Consider the following 18,053-nt stretch of genomic DNA (forward strand, 5'->3'; position numbering starts at 1 on the left):
CTATTAGCTCCTTTAAAGATAAGTAAAGGACTTAGAACTAAGCTATCTAAATAAATATAAGCTAAGATAGTTATCTACTTAGTTAAGCTATCTTAAAGAGCCTAAGTTACTTTTTTTTAGTTATAGAGTACCTTATTAAATACCTACTTTATTCTACTAAGTATTCTAAGTTAAAATCCTTTCTTATCTATATTAAATATATAGGTTAGTATAAGGTTATACTCTACTATCTTTTTATATAAAAGCTTAAAGTATAAGCTATACTTAGCCCTTAAATTAGCTTTATACTATAACTAGTCTATCCCCTAACTATACTAGGCGATAAGGTTATCTAAATGCCTATTTATAAAGCGTATAACCTAGCTATCTAAAACTTCTTTTCTAGCTAAAGATAAAGTAAACTACTATATTATTATCCTTATAGGTAGTAAACGTCGTTTAGTAAGTGTTTTAATATATTATATAAGCTTAAGTTTATATTATAGGTAGAGGGATTAATAGCTAATACTATAGGGTCTTATTTTACCCTAATATCTTTAAGTAAGCGTACGCTAGTTAATATTAAACTTAGCGGCGACTTTTATATATAAGAAATTATCTCCTAGCTTACGTAATTTAATTTCTTTAATTACTTCTTAAATTAGATCTATATTAGTAGAGTTATATCGCGCTAAAGTTATAGTGTTATAGTGTTAGGGGCGGGCATTACGCGAACCTAGGCATTACGCGCACAGACACTGTAGCGTTCTCAAGAAGAGATAGTACAAAGAGCGTTATTTGTCTGAGTTGCAAACGGTGAAAAGAGATGGGGTAGTGGAGGAGTATATATGAGACTGCAGTAAAGCTTTAGAGTTGTTCATCTACCCACCCATTAGGCCTGTACAAGAGCCCATTAGATGACCAGGGATACCAGATACAGAAAGGCGAACATCATGAGGACCAGCAAACCGCAGAAATCCAAGCAACGTAGCAAGAAACCTCAGGACGATCCAGAGGAGAGTGACCATGAGATATCGAAAGTAAGGAAAACGAACACAGATGTAGGCGAAACTTCTACGACGACGGAACGTCAAGTAGATGAAGAAGAAGCAGAGGGAGAAGAAGCAGAGGAAGAAGAGCAAGATAGTACAGAGGATTGGAAATCAGTAGATGGAGATGAAGATTTGTCAGATGCAGAAGTACCCCAGGCACTCCGAGAAGAAGACAAACTTGTACGCCAACTCGAGGGCACTGATGCCGTAGATGGAGGCACTGATAAGATCATCAGCGGAAACGAGAACGAGAACGATAGTGACGAGGTCATTGAACCAGCCAGTACTCCTCCCTTATCTGAGGCCCAACAACGAGACCAAGCGCTCGCAGCCATCAGAACAAACTGGAACATCCAACACGTCCATGAGATGCTGACAACAGGTACATGGTTGACAGGTGAACTCAAGACTGAACTTGCCGACGACGACACCTGGGAATTAGCAACTCTTCTTGACTTCCAGCGGCTATCAGAGCAGACTAGAGGTATGAGCGACAAGACGATAGAGCAGATCATTCGACTCTGTAGAAAAAGGATGAACACAGGGGGAGATTTACCGAGGGGTAGGAAGAGACATGAGAAAGAAAAGAATTTGCGCCACGATATACGCACGCTACTCAAAGAAGACTGGACGAACTCGGACAGCGGCAAAGAGACGATAGCGGTGGCGAAAGACGGCGGAGATAGATCAGGATCCAAGAAGCGGAAACATGCCGAGATCACGAAACAGAGCGAAGGAGGCAAACCAGAACAGGAAGAAGGTGACGATGGTTCTGCCGAGGGCGCGCGTAAGAGGTCGAAACAGAGAGAGCAGCAGGAGCAGCCCATATTACCAGAATCACCAACCAGGATCCGTACTCCAAGACAGCGAAGCCAAGCTCTTGAGCGCATCCACAGGAACTGGGGCATCACTTTGCTTCTCGATATGTTCCCAAGACGCCTTGCTGGACTAGGTGCGACGAGCGATGCTGATCTCGAAGACGCAATTGTCGCGGGTCTGCTTGATCTATCCAACCTTTCCAACACAGCAGAGCAAGCTGCGGCAGTCAGGCAAGCGATTAGAAACCAGATGGAGTTTATAAGCCTCGATGTTGGAAGTATGCTCACCCTCTTTGAATCAGTTGCCACGATACTCTTTCCAAGAGAACGATCCGAAAGCAGTACCCCTGGAAGACTGTCAGCTCAGCATCCAGTTAACCAAACACGGGCAGAAGCAGCTACATCGAACCTCAGAGCGCAGCTACAAGTAGACGCTCCACGTGTAATGTATGGACAACCACCACAACTCCCTGCCGCCCCACGTGCCCTCACCATTGCTGGACCAACTGCCACCGCATCGGAGCTACGAAGAGCCCTTAGCGATCTTGATGCCAGAGATGCTGAGGTCTCGATGCTCCAGTATAGACGCAGGCTCGCTGTTCTCCGTGATAGTGGTGTTTCTACGGAAGTAGAGGAGACTCAACTGGCAGTCGCGACGAGCCTTATAGATCGTACTACAGCGTGGGCAAGGCTCGACCGCTTGCGATAGCGTTTTCGGGAAGTACGGAGGGGAGAAGATAATGCTGAGCAGCGGGAACAGAGGGTAAACGCTGGGGACGCAGAACAACAGAGAAGGGGGGACGGGGCTGGTAAAGGGCACGGAGAGGGCAATGGGGGTGACGCGGAGGGTAATGCTGGAGGCAATGGAGACAGATAGCGATATGAGACTGAAAACAGTAGTCCCATGCGCGGGTTACGATACCGAAGAGATATCGTAGCTACAAAACGTCCGCAAATTTGACACGGAGGGCGAAGGAAGACACGGGATAGAGACCATAGGGAGGATAACGGAGAAGATCGCAGCGAAAAGAGATGGTGTAGTCGTGAGAGTCCAGCAAGTAACTAGAATGCACGTCATATGTTAGCAAGTCTGAGATGACGTGAAAATGAGTTGATCTTTGTGTCATTCCTCGTATGAAGCAGTAAGCTTTACAGCTGGTTCATGAGCGACAATTATGCTCAAACGCGGCTGCCATAATAACGCTGTGCAACTCCGCTTCATTTGTGACAATTCCAGCGCATGGTCATAAAGCCAACAGCTCTTTCAACGTCGTATCTTGGTTCTCATCAACCTTGCAACGAGCGCGTTTCAAATTCACGTAGTTACCCCGTCAGTGGCTCGAAAGTCCAGTCATATCGGTATCTTCCATCTCTGCAGACGACGGAGGAGTCACACCGCCAGAAGCACTTGAGGAGGTGGTTCTATCGCCAGCGTACTTCTGCTGGAGGTCTCGGAGGATCTTCTGGCCTTGTAGAAGCGAGTCTCGCTGGCCGACCAGTTCCTTGCGTTGATTGTAGCGCTGAGGAGACTCAGCGAGAAGGCGAACAGCGTTGTTGTAGCCTAATATAGTGTTAGTAGCAGTAGTGCAAGGATCGGAGCATTCTTACTCTCGCTGCCGTTGTTGAGACCTAGTCCGTTCTCAAGCTCATCGCGGAGTTGCGTACGCAATTGCTTAAAGAACTTAGACTCAATGCGCATACAGATAGCGTCGTGGAAACGACGTGCTGCTAGCATGTAGTAGGTTGTGACTTGGGCCACAACGCTGAGCTCTACCACATATGGCTCATGATTCAATACCTCCATACTCCTAGCATCCTTCTTCAATTTTTCTTCTTCTTGAGGGGTAATTAGCCTTCCTGTCCGCTTAGACCTCTCAGCCTTGTAGATACCAAGGCGTGCCTTGAATCGATGCTGGCGGTAATAATCTAGAACAGCCTCTTTTTCCTGTTCAAAGATCTCGTTATGGAAGATATAAGGACCCTCTTTCTCGTCGTTCAGACTCTCATTGGCCATAGTAGTGCGTTGTTGATTGAAGTTCAGGCCCACCATCTGTTCCACAATCTGCCAAGCGGTTCGGTAGAAAGTTGACCCCTCATATTTGGAAAAGTGCTTGTGGAATAATGCCTTAATCTGAATAGCAATCTGACCTTCAAGCGCGTTGAAGAAGTCGTTGAGCGGCCGTCCCCAATGTTCAAGAGACTCGAGCATTAGATTGTCAACAACACGAGGCTCAATCTGTCCTGGAACCTTGCTCTGGGAATTCTCCGCGAGATGCTGCGCGACCTGGTCGAGATTGAATGTCTTCCTCAATTCACCAAGCTCTGAGCTTGGGGCCGCGGACTTTGGGAGACGACGGCTGGGTGTTTTTGCCGGCGATGGACATGGAGTCTCATCAAGCCTTCGCTTCTTCGTGGGGGTTTCGGGATTGCTGCTGGTTGGGGTGTAACGACAAGTGTTGTCTTCATCCTCCTCCTCATCGTCGTCGTCTTCAACAGGAATGGCCTTGCTAGCTGAGCTGCCAGGTTGGGCGCCGAGCACATCCATGTAGACGGTCACATCTCGTTCTCCTCTCGTGGCCATGGTAGGCTTCATGCTTGTTAGAGCGTCGAAAAATGACTTCTGTGACGCCTTCCAAGCATTGCGCCATGCTTTACAGGGGAACTCGGCCTCTAACTCTTTGCGTACATCTTGAGAGAAGTCGAGCACTACGTCCGCAATCATCCGAGAAGCGTTGTGAGTTGGTGGATCTGGAAACTGTTGAAGATCAGTGAGGACCTGCTCTAGTCTGGTATTGATCTCCTGGTCGATGATGGGGAGCTTCTTGGTAATCTGCTCCGCGAGCTTCCCGGAAAGAAAGCGTTGCAAGTTCAAGGTACCAAAGCGATGACCGTAGTTTACGAACTCTGTCGCCCAAGGCTCTCCTTGGCTGAAGAAGTTTTGCTCTAGGATCCGAGCCTGCTGATGGGTGAGACCTTGATCGATTTCGTCCTGACCAAGGTTCTTGACGACGAAGTATCCGTGGCCTAGTGCGAAGCGCTGTTGATCAAACACTGCCTTGAGCTTTTCGTAGCGGGACCCTGGCGGCAAGCGGTCCGGTTTGGTGAGCACGCCTAGGAACGTTAGCGATGAGTGCAATAGAGGGCATCATACATACCAATACACCGGTCTGTGGCATTGAGCTTTCGCGCAATTCCACCAGCAGTCGAGTTCGCAATATCGTTCTCCAGCGAGCATGTCACTAGGATGAGGGCCTCTGAATCCTTGACATAGTCCGTCACTAGATCGTGAACGAAGTCGACTAGAAACTCCGACTCCGACGATTCTGCTTGACCGATGATGCCTGGTAAGTCATAGAAGCTTAAAGCAGGGAGATCCGGATATGTGATTGCGATGACCACGACGTTTGGGCTGAATTCGCAGCTTTTGTAGTCGCTGAGCGCGCTGACGGGTACTCGAAGGAACTCTTTGTAATCCATCATAGGATTTATAATCGCTGTTTGAGCGCGTGCGATTAGTCCTTCGAGTTGGCCAGGGTCGTCCGTGGATGCGAAGTGTGTGTCGCTTGGCTTAGGCATTTGCACCCATCCGGGAAAGCGGCCTAGATTTGCTCGACCTTTCTTACTATCGTGGCCATACCCCCGGCGCAGACTGACTGTTGCGCTCCAGCCGGCATGGATGTTCTCGGAAGGCTCCAGCTTGATGAAAAGCGGACATCTGGTACACGTATCGGTCGAGCGAGGGGTCTTGATGCCTGATATTGCTTCAATTACCGACGATTTCCCTGTAGATTGTTCGCCTGGGAAAGCATGTCAGTGGGATGATGACTGAATGCCATGCGACGCAACATACCTAGCACGATACACTTCGGCAGAGGGATCTCTAACATTTGCAGACCCAGTCCTTCTAGCCGGCTGATAGTTGCTATGGCATCTTTGACATGGATACCAAGCGGGTCGATTTCGCCGGATGTGGTTGCATTGGAAGTCTGCGGTGTATCTGATCTCTTGTTAGTTACTTCGACGATACGACCTTCTAACACGTAGCTTACCATCCTGACCAACCAGATGGAGTGGTTCGAGGCCTGCACTCAGACGCGACACGTCATCGCGGTCAGACAGACGCTGTGGTTCTTGCGGAGGTGAGTGAGCGTTGCCTTCCATGGGCGCGTCCGTAAGTGTGCCATCCTCGCTGGGCAAGACCGGCTGCTTGACCTCGCCGTTGCGTGTACGACTTCTGGTGGCGCCTACCATGATTTCGATCTTGATTGATTGATTGTGGCAGTAGGGTTGGACGGGAGAGTGGAGGTACGATCAAAATTGATAGTGACAACGCGCGCGCCAAGACTCCGCGTGAACTAAGCAATACGCGACGACACGGATGCCTAAAGCGGGGGTTGAAATTAATACGCAGAAACGGGAGGAAGGGCAAAGAAGCTTGTGGAAGAGCAATGGGACGGGTGAGTGTAGGTGAGATATCGCAATTGGGACAGTGAGCGCTGATTGTGTGATACATACCGTTGCAGCGGTGAGGAGCATGGCATGACTGTAAAAAACAGCGGCGCCCTGTAAAATATTGACACGACAAAGACAACTAATGATGAAAGCATAACGAGAGTAAGGGTGCTCAGACTTGTTAGACAAGCTGATGGATGTATTGCACAAGAGCGAAGTGGAAAGAGGAAAGGTAGGTCAGCCGCATCTCATACTGCTATCACCTGCAATAGACACGCATTCTGATAATGCTTGATATCCAGGACAAGTGGGATGAGTTTGGCATCTTTGTAGTTGGGATCGTGCTTCACTTCGCATACAAGAGCGGCGTGCGATGCGCATCGTTTTGACGGGTGATTTGGAGCTGTATCCTTGGGCTTACCTGCTTCCGAGAAGCACTCGTATACGGAATAGCATGGAGGTACATGGAGGTTAAACTAGAGTGTTGCATAATGATTCGGGTGGTGAATGATGAGGCGTGGCAGGAGACTTGACGGAAGAAGATGGTCGCGGCGGTCCCGGGATTCGCCGCTAGCGCCAAAGCAGCAAGGGTCCTCAAGAAATTCCATCGAAGCACATCGTCACCGGTGGCTATCGTCCGACCACGAGCTCGCCCACACCCTCTTGCCCGCCCTCGGAATCGCCCAACGCCCGCCTCTCGCCTTATTAATACATAATGGATCATTCGCGCGATCCCTGTCCCTGGGTCATTCTCAATGACTTTGGTGGTGCCTTTGCCATGGGTGTATGTCCCCCTCGGGCGCAGTGTCTTCCACCCATTACTAACAGCGGAGTAGGCTGTTGGAGGAGCAGTATGGCATGGTGTAAAAGGCGTAAGTGTGGCCTCGCTACCTCGAAGACATGCGCTTACCAGCCTGTAGTTCCGCAACTCGCCCTACGGCGAGCGACGCATCGGTGCCATCACCGCGATCAAGGCCCGCGCCCCCGTTCTCGGCGGAAACTTTGGTGTTTGGGGAGGGCTTTTCAACACATACGACTGCGCAGTCAAGGGAATACGGAAGAAGGAAGACCCATGGAATGCCATCATCGCAGGCTTCTTCACCGGCGGATCGCTCGCAGTACGAGGAGGCTATAGGTCGATGCGGAACGGAGCGATATCGTGTGCCATCCTGCTGGCTGTCATTGAGGGCGTATCAATTGGCTTCAACCGCATGATGGCCGACAACACAAGGCTCGATGCCCCTCCACCACCACCGAGCGATGTCGGCGCAGGATCTGGCGGCGGCGGCATGGCTGTGGCCGCATAAAACACTTTCGATTCACGATTTATACCTGTTCAGAGCGGACCGTTATTACGCCAGGGATGGGCAGCAACATGTCTGGGCAAGCGGTGTTTTTGGGATGTTTGGCATATACCGCAGGCAGGTTTCGGCAGCGGGCGGCGTTCACACTCTCCTCAGCTTTGTGCTATATCTGTATCATACACGCGACACGACTTGTACAACATCTGGAGGCGTCTCTAGAAGAAAGCATGAGTGTGCGCAAATCACAAGATACGACACATCTCAATGTCCATTAGCCATTGCGCATCTACGCTATTGATTCCGAGCTTACCGCAATAGTTCAAACTCAGATTCAGACTAAAATAACTCGATGACATCATCAGGCCCACCCATCAGGAAACAAACTCTCGAGTTACCTCAGGCCGGGTGCATGCTGCGGCTTTTGAGACGATTCCCATGCCTTGAGCGCTAGGGCATACGCGTGGAGAAGCCGCTGAAGGTAGCCAGCCATAGCTGCAGATTGAGGCTAGCCCCTGCTAGTCAGAGTGGCTGACGAGAACGCATTGACCGCCCTTCTACCTCGAATTACTGCAACTTGCCGTCCTTTCTGCTATCATGACACAAGACGACCATGCTGCTTCTACGCGTCCTAACATCACGAAATCCATCTCATCCATCTCACATTTCCCGGGCCCGCTACTCGTTTGTTGAATAACACCAATCACATCTCCAAAGGCTTTCGCTCTTTTGAACGCAATAATGGCACCACGAAGAACGAAGAGTGTCAACGGGAACATCGGAATCATTATGCGTAATTGGCACATTCAACCTTTTGAAAAATGTCTGCCGAAAACACTATGGCCCAACAACCAGCCATCGACTGACTGGAATGATGAATTCATCACACTCTTGAGCCAAATTTCATCAATACCCACCGCCACCCTTCCGGGCTTCAAAAAAAGATTACGGAAAGCCGTCCAGATACGCCAAGAGAAGAACAGCTCTGCGATTGGCAGACAACCATGGGCCAAGGACGTCGACTTGAAAAATGTTTTGAAAGAATATGAAAGAGAAGCCGAGAAGCCAAGAGCTGAGGAAACACAGCCTGTATCGCGGTTGAAAGAAATGCTTGTCAATCGTACTGCTCGCCAAGCAAGCATCCAGGTACCCAAAACACCCATGAACCACGAAGATGAGGACGAAGATGAAGAAGAAGAAGGATCTTCCGAACCCCTCGCCGGTGGAAAATACCAGTATCTTAACGGCGTCAAACCCGTGAAGGTGAACTTGAACCCTGAAGCATCTGCTGCAAAAAAGCCCACGCGGCCAAAACCGGCAACAAGAGGAAAGCGACGAAAGGCAGACGAGGAAGCATTGCCGGATCCCCTTGCAGCAGAACTTCCGAGTCAGGTGCACCAAGATCCGGATCCCCGGGTACCGGATGATACTGGTTTTCTTTCGGATCTTGATGGTGATGAGGTGGACTCGGAAGGAAGGAAGAGGAAGAAGAGATTGTCGAGACTCCAGCAAGAAAGAGTCAGGGAGCCGCATTGGCAGATTAATTTGGATACTATTGCTGTCGATGTTCCGGGTCTGGACAATAGTATCGATACTCCGACTGTTTGTAAAGAGGCCAAGGGCCCTTCGGTTATCCGTGGAGATGATGTCGAGGATTTGATTATGGGTGATGGGGGAGATGTGACCATGAAGGACATGGAAGATATGCCTGGCTTCGATGCGGAAGACGTGCGTATTCATACCGGACAAGACATCATTATGGATGACAGAGAGGACGTGGAGTTGGAATTAGAGAATTTGCCCGATATACCGGAGAACGCGACGGTAACGGAGAGAAGGGAGATGGAAGAATTGAGGTTGAAGATGGAGCAACGGGTGTGGAGGATCAAGGTATTGAGAATCAAAGAGAGGGAGTGTGGTGGTAGGGAGGCGGCTGAGCAGGATGAGGATAACGCGAATAAGGAGAACGATGTGGCGAACAAGAGTAGGGTGTTGAGAAAACGAAGGGGGAAGTAGCAGTTTGAACACACCCTTGACTTTAGTGGGCGAACTCACGTGGAATTTGAGTCTGACACACCCTCTGACGAGATGTCCATAAAGAGCAGAGGGATCAAATTTGTAGGAGCATACGAGAACAGTTCGACCGAATTATTCAACGACTGTATTGGACATCTACCTACTGACGATTGCCATCATCGTCTGGCAAAGATTATCACCATATATCCCAAAAATCATGTAAACTACGCGTCCAAGTCATGTTACTCTACAACTTCGCCGTCTCCCTCTTCAAGATGGGATCGACCCACTTCTCCCACCCCTTCTGTACACCGCCGTTCTGCCAGGCTTTCTGGTTTATCGGCAGCTGGTTGACCCAGCGCATGATATTCTCGTACACATTGCCGTCGTACATGCCCAATGCGCTGCAGAGACTCGCGTCAGAAAAGTCCCATGCGTCCGTCAATGCAATCGCCTCAGGCAGTAGCTGATCGAGTAGGTCGTTGACCAGTGAGCGGACGAGATCGAGTTGTGTTGTAGTGAGATAGGGAGAGTGCTCATGGGCTGTCTCGACGAAGGACAGGGCGTCGACTGTTCGTGGGTTTATAATAGTAGAGAGGGCGAAGAGCGAGCGCGTTCGGTTCAGAAGGGTGCGAAGGCTGTAGGACGCAGTATCAGGAAGACTTGAGATGGTGTCAATGAAGGACTTGAGGATAAAATATTCAATGTGAGCTCGTGAGGCGGAAATAAGCAGCATCATGTGCTCGTTCCACGCATCTGCGGGCAATTTGCTCGAAGCTCGAATAGCCGAATGCGCCTTGATGACTTGACGATGTGCGCGGTCGCGGTAGATTGCAAGCTGTACATCCGGGTCGAGAAACTGCGTTCCGGATGCGCTGCACGGGATGTTGGGGTCTCCAACGTCAGTCAGGTATTGTACCTGCGGCTCGATTGGCTCGCCGTCTTGTAGACGGTCAAGTTGCTTCAGCAGGTGTCGTCCGACTTGCTGCCAAAGGACATAGTTCTCGCCCTCGAACGTTGCGCCACCTGTGAGAGCACCAACAATATCCGGTAGACCGGATACAGACATATACCCATGACCACCACATAGCTTGCGCGCGTCTTCGGCACCATCAGCCGCCTCAGATGTGACGTATGCCTTCATCCCTGCGGTCAGCGCGTGAACAGACGGCAGGAGAGAGTGATCATTCTCGCTCTGCATCTCGCGGAGTTTGTTGTACTGGTTATCGCAGACCCGCGAGCCGAAGAACATTGCATACGTCTTAGCAATCATGCTCATGAGACGGAAATGCTGATGCTTGTACTGGAAGATGCTCGCTTCAGTGTTCAACGCATCGGCAGGGCCGAGGCCTTGTTGTCGCACAACGGAGTATCGTGTCGCAATCGTCAGTGCTTGCGCGAGTTGTACGGTAAAGATGCCGGGCATCCTGCCGCGAACAAGCAGCATGACGGAGTAGGAGAGCTTGGCGCGGAGGGGGTCTTTGGTGAATGTGCCGTCGCGTACGAGCTGACTGTGTGCCATGAGCATCTGCGATCGAGGTATGCGGACTTGGTCGAAAGAGGCGAAGCCATTGTCTGCTTCGTTGTAGCTGGTATTCTGTCAGATCTACAATGATTGATGTCTTATGCGACGAGGTTACTCACCCGAGCTTCAAGCCAACGTCACCCATCTTGATGCCAGGCATTGGCTTGCCATCCTCTAGCGATCGAAGTTGCACAAGGAAGATATGCGGGCCATTATCTTGACTACCGACGATGAGTCTAGCCATGACTGCGCCGTGTGTGGTCGAGAAGCCCAACCCAGCAGGCCAAAACTTCGTTGATGAGATTGTTGGCGAATGAATGACAAATTCATCTCTATCAAGGTCAAAGGTCGCAGTGGTTTCGATACCTCGAACGAACGAGCCATGGCCAAGTTCAGTCTGCGCATATGTACCGAGTATCTTGCCGGATCGAGCGAGCGGAAGCCACTGTGCCTTTTGTTCTTCTGTACCGTTGTGCTCCATTGCAGGCTCAAACAGAACAGCTTTGTGGCCGAAAGGACTATCAGCAGTTAGCTCGACAATCTGGTACTATTTCTGCAATGACCTACCTCGCGTTCACGAGATTGTTTCGAGGAGTAATCCATACAAAGTACTCATGGTTATGCTCGAGCATATCGTCAAGACATACCTTTCCCATCTCAAGACCTTGCTCAAACAGATCCTCGCGTGAGGTTTCCGAGTAGCATCGCGGAAGTTTCGTACTATCAGAGGTACCGAGTGCTTTTTCAACCCGCTTGAAAGCAGCTCGTCGCTCCTTGACAATGCGTTCGCTGGCAAGCGGATTAGTAGAGAGACAGCAAAGGGTTTGTACATTGAACATACTTTCCCCAGAGCAGACATGTCAGCTCAAACGTATCGATGGATCTGGACGCTCTTGCGTTCTGTATCAGCGTAGTCTGCGCGTTCTTCGCCATGTTGACTGCTATAACTCGAGGAAAATCTAGAACTCTGTGGGCAGATAGAGCAGATTCGATTGCTGAATCGACCAAGGCCACAGCTCCTATAACCAGCCGTTCACAACGGGCTTTCCGCATACATGATGGTCTGTATTTCACGATCCTGCCGCGGAACATTCGCTATCCATGCACGTCCTTCACTGTAGCATACGGACACATTAGCCCCCTGTCCAGTTTTGTGTGAAGGACGTGCATTGGCCATCAAATCAGATACTGTCAGAACGGTCGTTCCTTATTCGACCGATGTGAATCTCAACTGTGCCTCCGTGGCGTGGGCATCCCGAGCAGAAATAGCGCTTGGATACATCTCCAGGATGCTCTCTCCAGAATACGGATGCATAGTCGTCATACTCACTAGACGCAATCCGCGGCCTTCCGTTTGGCATATAGCTAATACAGTACGTTTGTTGATCAAAGGGCCCTTTGAGGTCCTGTCGGACAGCTTGAAGCCGTTCAATCCAAGATGGACAAACGCCATAAGTTTGAGCGTACGGGCCGTGTTTTGCTGCCTCGGAAAAGCAGTTGAATGTGAAGGTGGTGCCATCACTATCCTCATAGCTATGCTCGGAATCGTTGTCCAGCTGGATAATGTCGCCAATATTCAGGATTGAAGGACGCAGGCCGTGTCCGCAAGGGCGCCCCTTGGTGGCGTTGTCGCGTGGAAAACGTCCTCATATTTAGGTGTGTCGCCAAATCGCGTGTCTTCTGTGCTTGAACTAGATCTGTCCCGCGACAACTTCTCGGGGATTAATGCGATATGCGACACTGTTCGACAAGTCTATTTATCATAGACGATGACAACCAAGATATCTAGGTATGGCAGAATCAGTGTTCCTCATCTCCCCCCATACTGTATTTGGAAAAGGTCGTGCGGCCAAGATTGGCGTGACATGAATGGGCTTTCTCTTGTTCCATAGTAGAAAGAAGGCCGCGTATTGTCCAGAGCTGAGGCAGTATCAATTCGACATTCTTCAGGGGCGTACTCCACTGCGATATCAGCGCTACACCCACCATTATGCGAACTGGTACAATCTCAATACTGTGCGCTACGGGACGAGGGAGCGGTATCGCAAACGTCCGATATGCCGCTATGGCTGCAGACGCATGGTAGTTGAGAGACATCTAGATGCCAAAGTCGTGGTATGTAGCGATGCGGAGGACCGCGGGCAGCTTCGACCGCGCGGGCCACCGTGTTACGCCCCAAGTCGTTCCCGGTTAGCTTGCCATGCAATTCGCCGAGGCGACGTGTGCGGAAACAACTGCCGCGCATTTTCACCCGAACTGGCCACGCTCTGCAACACCAACAGCCATCGCGTTGCTTCCCGGTTTTGTCTGTTCTATGCCTCGTCCCTGGTTCGTTGAAAATTTCCCTCGAAACCTCCGAAGATCGTCGGTGATGCATGTAAGCCAGGGCTGTTTCAACATTTCGTATGCGGCATGCATGTCATCAGTTACTCATCGCCAACAACAGCTGATTGAGGTCGCGATCACCTAGACCTGATGGGTGCCATTGGGTGCGCACAAGGAGTCTTTTCAAGCTTTTTGGTATTCTTAATCGCCAATTCCATGTGGAGCGCACCGTATCCATGACTTTCTCCGGCTTTTGCCCTTTCTCGGACATCGGACTTAACAACTATTAGTTCTAGACTCGTTATACCCTCCGGGGTTTTCTGACAGCTCTCTGATCCCCATCATGATGACGCAGTGGTGTATCTCTGCCTGTCGCTTCTGCGGAGCTTGCGGCATTTTCATTCGTGGATCCGAGTAAATCGCACGCTGGCAGCATACCAAGCAGGGGTTGTCTGCAGCACGCATCGTGGTGGGATACTATAGCCATGATTAAGAATAAGTCATCTTGAGGTCATGACATGTCGTACAAGGACTGGCGCTTTTAACCCACAACGTGGGACCTGCCAATATTTGTAAGGGGGTGTATCCCAAACTTCATTCTAGAACAAATCCTCTAATTCTGTACCGAAATCATGGCGCCCGCTGAACCAAACGCAAAGCCTTTTGAAATCTTGACTACCGAAGAGCCGGATTTCCCGGAAGAGCGAGAGGGATGGAAAGGATACATCGAGTGGGAACGATACCCGGAAAAGAAGAAGAAGGCGGCGGAGATCCTGGCGAAATATGACTTTCCCGTACCTCCCGAGTTCCAGATGAAGCCGTTGCCCGACACCAATCCGGTCCTCGAAGGTGTGCGATGGAAATACTACCACTATGCCTTGGGCAAAACGACCAAGGATCTTCCAGCCATCTCATGGGAATACGTCAAGAAAGAGAAAAGCGAGGACATGATTCATGTCCTGCAATTCCCTTACAACGGAGAGCCGCAGCGAAAGCGCCTGGTTGAGAATCCGATTACTCCCAACAAAGACCACTTCATCCGAAACCATGGAGGTGTTCCTGAGATTGATCCAGAGAAGTACTTTTTTGAGGTCGAGGGTCTCGTCAACACGCCAAAGAAGATTACATTGAAGGAGCTTCAAGACGAAAGCATCTTCCCGCGCATGGAGACGTGCGTTACTTTGCAATGCAGTGGTACCCGGCGTATTGAACAAATCCACGACTACCCAGGAGACGGAGATGAACTCATTAATGCTCCTTGGGGAGAAGGTGCCATCGGAACTGCCCGCTACGTAGGCGTCAGTCTCAAAAAGGTCCTCAAGTACTGTGGGTTGAAGCCAGAAGGAAAGCACGTGGAGTTCTTTGGCGCCGATACCTACTTCAAGAAGGGCCAGGTGTACAACTATGCCGTCTCGGTGCCGACTCGCAAGGTGAAGGTCAACGAGGTTATGCTTGCTTGGGAGATGAACGGTGAGCCACTACCGGCCATCCATGGTTTCCCGCTTCGTGCTGTCGTGATGGGCTACATTGGTGCCAGGAGCTGCAAATGGCTAACCCGCATCAATGTCATCGATGCTCCTTCCATGGCTCCTGTGCAGATGAAGGAGTATCTATACTACACCCCACAGAATGGCAAGCAGAACGTCACATACAGTAACGGTTTCAGCATCCAGACGATGCCTGTTGCCAGTGCAATCATGACGCCCATCGACAAGGATGTCATCGTCCATGATGGTAAGATTCGTATGACTGGTTGGGCATATAGCGGCAGTGGTTGGCCTGAAAGAGTCGAAGTCAGTAATGATGGAGGCGGCGTGTGGTATGAAGTACCGTACGAGAACTTGAGCAAGAAGTACTACCACGCCTGGCGCACATGGTGGATCGACATACCAGTCGACGCGGAAGGATGGCTGTAAGTCTCGCACGTCGAAATGTTTACTGCACAACACTAATGATGATTAGCGAGTTCTGCGTACGTTGCTGGGATGATGCTTTGAACACGCAACCAACTTTTGTGCGAAGTGCATGGAACTGGGATCTTCACGTAACCTCATCTTGCCAGTGAGTATTTCCCATCTGGGTATTCTTGCCTGTTTTCAAAAACACGACGCTAACGTTTCTTGCAGTCGTGTCAAGCTTTACAGTGTCAACAAGACCAAGCCGGCAACTCAAAAACGCCTCAAGCAACTCGAAGATCACGGAGCCTCGCTGTTGCCCATCACCAGACCTTTACCGTTTGACCTCCAGACGGATGAAGAATACTTAGAGGAGATGAAGAAGATGGGAGGTCGCGATCCGGAAGAGTAAGCTGACGGAAGACAATTATGTGTCTTTGGTTGCTAAGCAGAATGGGTTTTAAGCAAGGCTTGATATACGAACTGGATTACGGTGCATACTAGGGCCAAGTACTGGCCAAGTAAGACATATTGATATAATGAAGATATTCCTCTGTCCTTGAAAGACAACCATGATGGGTAGGTCATCAATTAAGTGAACACAGGCTAGACAGCAGCATTTCGCCACATTGTACTGACAGTCTATCTGAGCCTTGCCAGTCTCGGGGTGCATGCAGTCATTGAATGAATGGGGTACAGTCCCGCGAATCCAGCCTAGTCAGTGAAGGATTGCGGCGCGGTTAAGACACCTGCATGGCCCCACCTACGGCCACCAGCGAGAAAACCATCTTGACAGCAGCTCCCCACCATTTTGGGTTTCCAACAATGTACGCTGCAGTTTTTATCTTTGTGGTAAGCTCACAGGGCGAATTCATTTAATGACAACAGAGTTGGTGGCGCAAACTTATCCTAGCAATATCAAGGGCCACTGTCGAATGTGCCTGGCCACATTGACACATCCATGCTGCATAAAAAGCGCTGCTCCTGCATTGCAGTGCAGTAGACCTGCAGAAATGATCGGAGTCCACGAAAAAAAGGCAGGAGCGGGCAGATGGTTAAAATTTTGGTGGATTTTGTGGAGTATATATGTAACAGTATCCGCGCATGTCAACGGTATGACACCCGCAAGCGCCCGGGGCCGTGAATCTTACTGCCCACGTGGTCGCTATTGGATATGTTCGAAGAGTCTGTAGTATATCGATTCTTCCACCGGTAAAGCACCAGATCGAAGGCATCATAGTGTCTAATGTACCCAGGTGAGCCGTGACGGCTCGAGCCGCTATAAGTATCGTGTAGGTATGGCGATGGACCATAGGCCAACTCCGGCACTTTCACCTTCTGTTTTCTATAACTTCTCTTCTTTCCATACACGATGCACGTGTTTACTCGTGTCTTGGCTCTGGCTGTGGGCGTAGTCCCATTCCTTGCGCAGGCAGCACCACTTGCAGCCCGCTCTTCCGACGATGTGCTCGCTGGGCGATACATCGTTCAGCTCATGCCAAACGTTGATGTCGCAACGATCACTGCTCATCATAAGAAGATTCGCAGTATAAGGCGTCGAGATGACGTCAGCGTGGCCGCGAGTATCGACCGAGAGTACGACTTTGGAGACTTCAAGGGTTACTCAGGATCGTTTGACCCAGCTGCCATCGCTGAGTTGGAGGCTATGCCTGAAGTTCTTCACATTGAGAAAGACTCCATCATGTACACTACGGCTCTTGTAACACGTATGTGCCTTGTATCCTCCAGCAATCAGCCAAAACCCTTCCATCTTCAGAGTATATTGCTAACGACTAGCAGAGAACACCGCACCGTGGGGTCTTGGACGCATCTCGTCAAAAGCGAAAGGTGCTAATAGCTACATATATGACTCAACTGCTGGTTCGGGCACCTACTCATATGTGGTTGATAGTGGAATTCGTACAACTCATGTCGAATTCGAAGGTCGCGCGTCCTGGGGGTTCAACGCGGTCGGCACCGACAATACTGACACCTTTGGTCATGGCACCCATGTAGCCGGTATTATTGGTGCGAAGACCTACGGCGTCGCCAAAAAGACAAATCTCATCGCGGTCAAAGTCTTTCAAGGCGAGACGGCATCTACGTCCACTATACTGAGTGGTTTTAGCTGGGCGGTGAACGATATCATCACCAAAGGCCGACAGGCTTCTGCCGTGATCAACCTATCGCTTGGTGGCCCGGCGTCTTCAACCCTGGACAGGGCCGTAGCAGCAGCATTAAACCAAGGCGTGTTGGCTGTCGCCGCTGCGGGTAACGACAACCAGTCGGCGGATACTCAATCTCCATGCCGCGCTCCCGAGGCTCTCTGCGTCGGAAGCGTCTCATCGAATGATGCCCGTTCGTCTTTTTCCAACTACGGATCTGCCATAGACATCTGGGCTCCTGGATCAGATATCCTATCCACATGGCACACTTCAGATACAGCCACATCAACACAGAGTGGTACCTCAGCATCTGCGCCGTATGTGTCTGGACTAGTGTCCTATATCCGTGGTCTTGAGGGATTGTCCATTGGTCCAGTGGTCAAGGCAAGAGTTCTGGCTTTGGCCACATATATACCCCCAGTGTGCACGTTTGATCCAGCGAGCGGACAATACACCTGTCCTGACTTGTCGAAGGAACCCAGCGTAGTGGCATACAATGGAAATGGACGCTGAAAGTTTAGCTGG

At 50.3% G+C, this 18,053-nt stretch overlaps 6 protein-coding genes across 6 annotated transcripts; 4 read left to right on the forward strand and 2 right to left on the reverse strand.

The window, feature by feature from the left end:
- Nucleotides 1–3,180: 3,180 nt before the first annotated feature.
- ACET3X_001543 (uncharacterized protein) lies at nt 3,181–6,100 on the reverse strand (the record flags this gene model as incomplete). The annotated part of the gene is made up of 5 exons (XM_069446846.1): nt 3,181–3,410; nt 3,458–4,960; nt 5,005–5,646; nt 5,700–5,846; nt 5,899–6,100. 5 exons carry the CDS (start codon nt 6,098–6,100, stop codon nt 3,181–3,183), a joined length of 2,724 nt encoding a protein of 907 aa, XP_069311785.1.
- A 916-nt stretch (nt 6,101–7,016) lies between these two features.
- ACET3X_001544 (uncharacterized protein) lies at nt 7,017–7,608 on the forward strand (the record flags this gene model as incomplete). The annotated part of the gene is made up of 3 exons (XM_069446847.1): nt 7,017–7,085; nt 7,138–7,173; nt 7,222–7,608. The coding sequence occupies 3 exons, from the start codon at nt 7,017–7,019 to the stop codon at nt 7,606–7,608; spliced, it is 492 nt and encodes a 163-aa protein (XP_069311786.1).
- A 735-nt stretch (nt 7,609–8,343) lies between these two features.
- On the forward strand, nt 8,344–9,618 carry ACET3X_001545 (uncharacterized protein; the record flags this gene model as incomplete). The annotated part of the gene is made up of 1 exon (XM_069446848.1): nt 8,344–9,618. One exon carries the CDS (start codon nt 8,344–8,346, stop codon nt 9,616–9,618), a length of 1,275 nt encoding a protein of 424 aa, XP_069311787.1.
- Nucleotides 9,619–9,865: 247 nt separating this feature from the next.
- Nucleotides 9,866–12,076, reverse strand: ACET3X_001546 (uncharacterized protein; the record flags this gene model as incomplete). The annotated part of the gene is made up of 4 exons (XM_069446849.1): nt 9,866–11,207; nt 11,263–11,661; nt 11,711–11,932; nt 11,985–12,076. 4 exons carry the CDS (start codon nt 12,074–12,076, stop codon nt 9,866–9,868), a joined length of 2,055 nt encoding a protein of 684 aa, XP_069311788.1.
- A 2,024-nt stretch (nt 12,077–14,100) lies between these two features.
- Nucleotides 14,101–15,775, forward strand: ACET3X_001547 (uncharacterized protein; the record flags this gene model as incomplete). The annotated part of the gene is made up of 3 exons (XM_069446850.1): nt 14,101–15,380; nt 15,431–15,529; nt 15,595–15,775. The coding sequence occupies 3 exons, from the start codon at nt 14,101–14,103 to the stop codon at nt 15,773–15,775; spliced, it is 1,560 nt and encodes a 519-aa protein (XP_069311789.1).
- Nucleotides 15,776–16,735: 960 nt separating this feature from the next.
- ACET3X_001548 (uncharacterized protein) lies at nt 16,736–18,041 on the forward strand (the record flags this gene model as incomplete). Its single annotated transcript, XM_069446851.1, has 2 exons — nt 16,736–17,090; nt 17,164–18,041. The coding sequence occupies 2 exons, from the start codon at nt 16,736–16,738 to the stop codon at nt 18,039–18,041; spliced, it is 1,233 nt and encodes a 410-aa protein (XP_069311790.1).
- Nucleotides 18,042–18,053: the final 12 nt, after the last annotated feature.

This window comes from Alternaria dauci, chromosome 1 (assembly GCF_042100115.1).
Source record: "Alternaria dauci strain A2016 chromosome 1, whole genome shotgun sequence".
Classification (NCBI taxonomy): Eukaryota; Fungi; Ascomycota; class Dothideomycetes; order Pleosporales; family Pleosporaceae; genus Alternaria; species Alternaria dauci.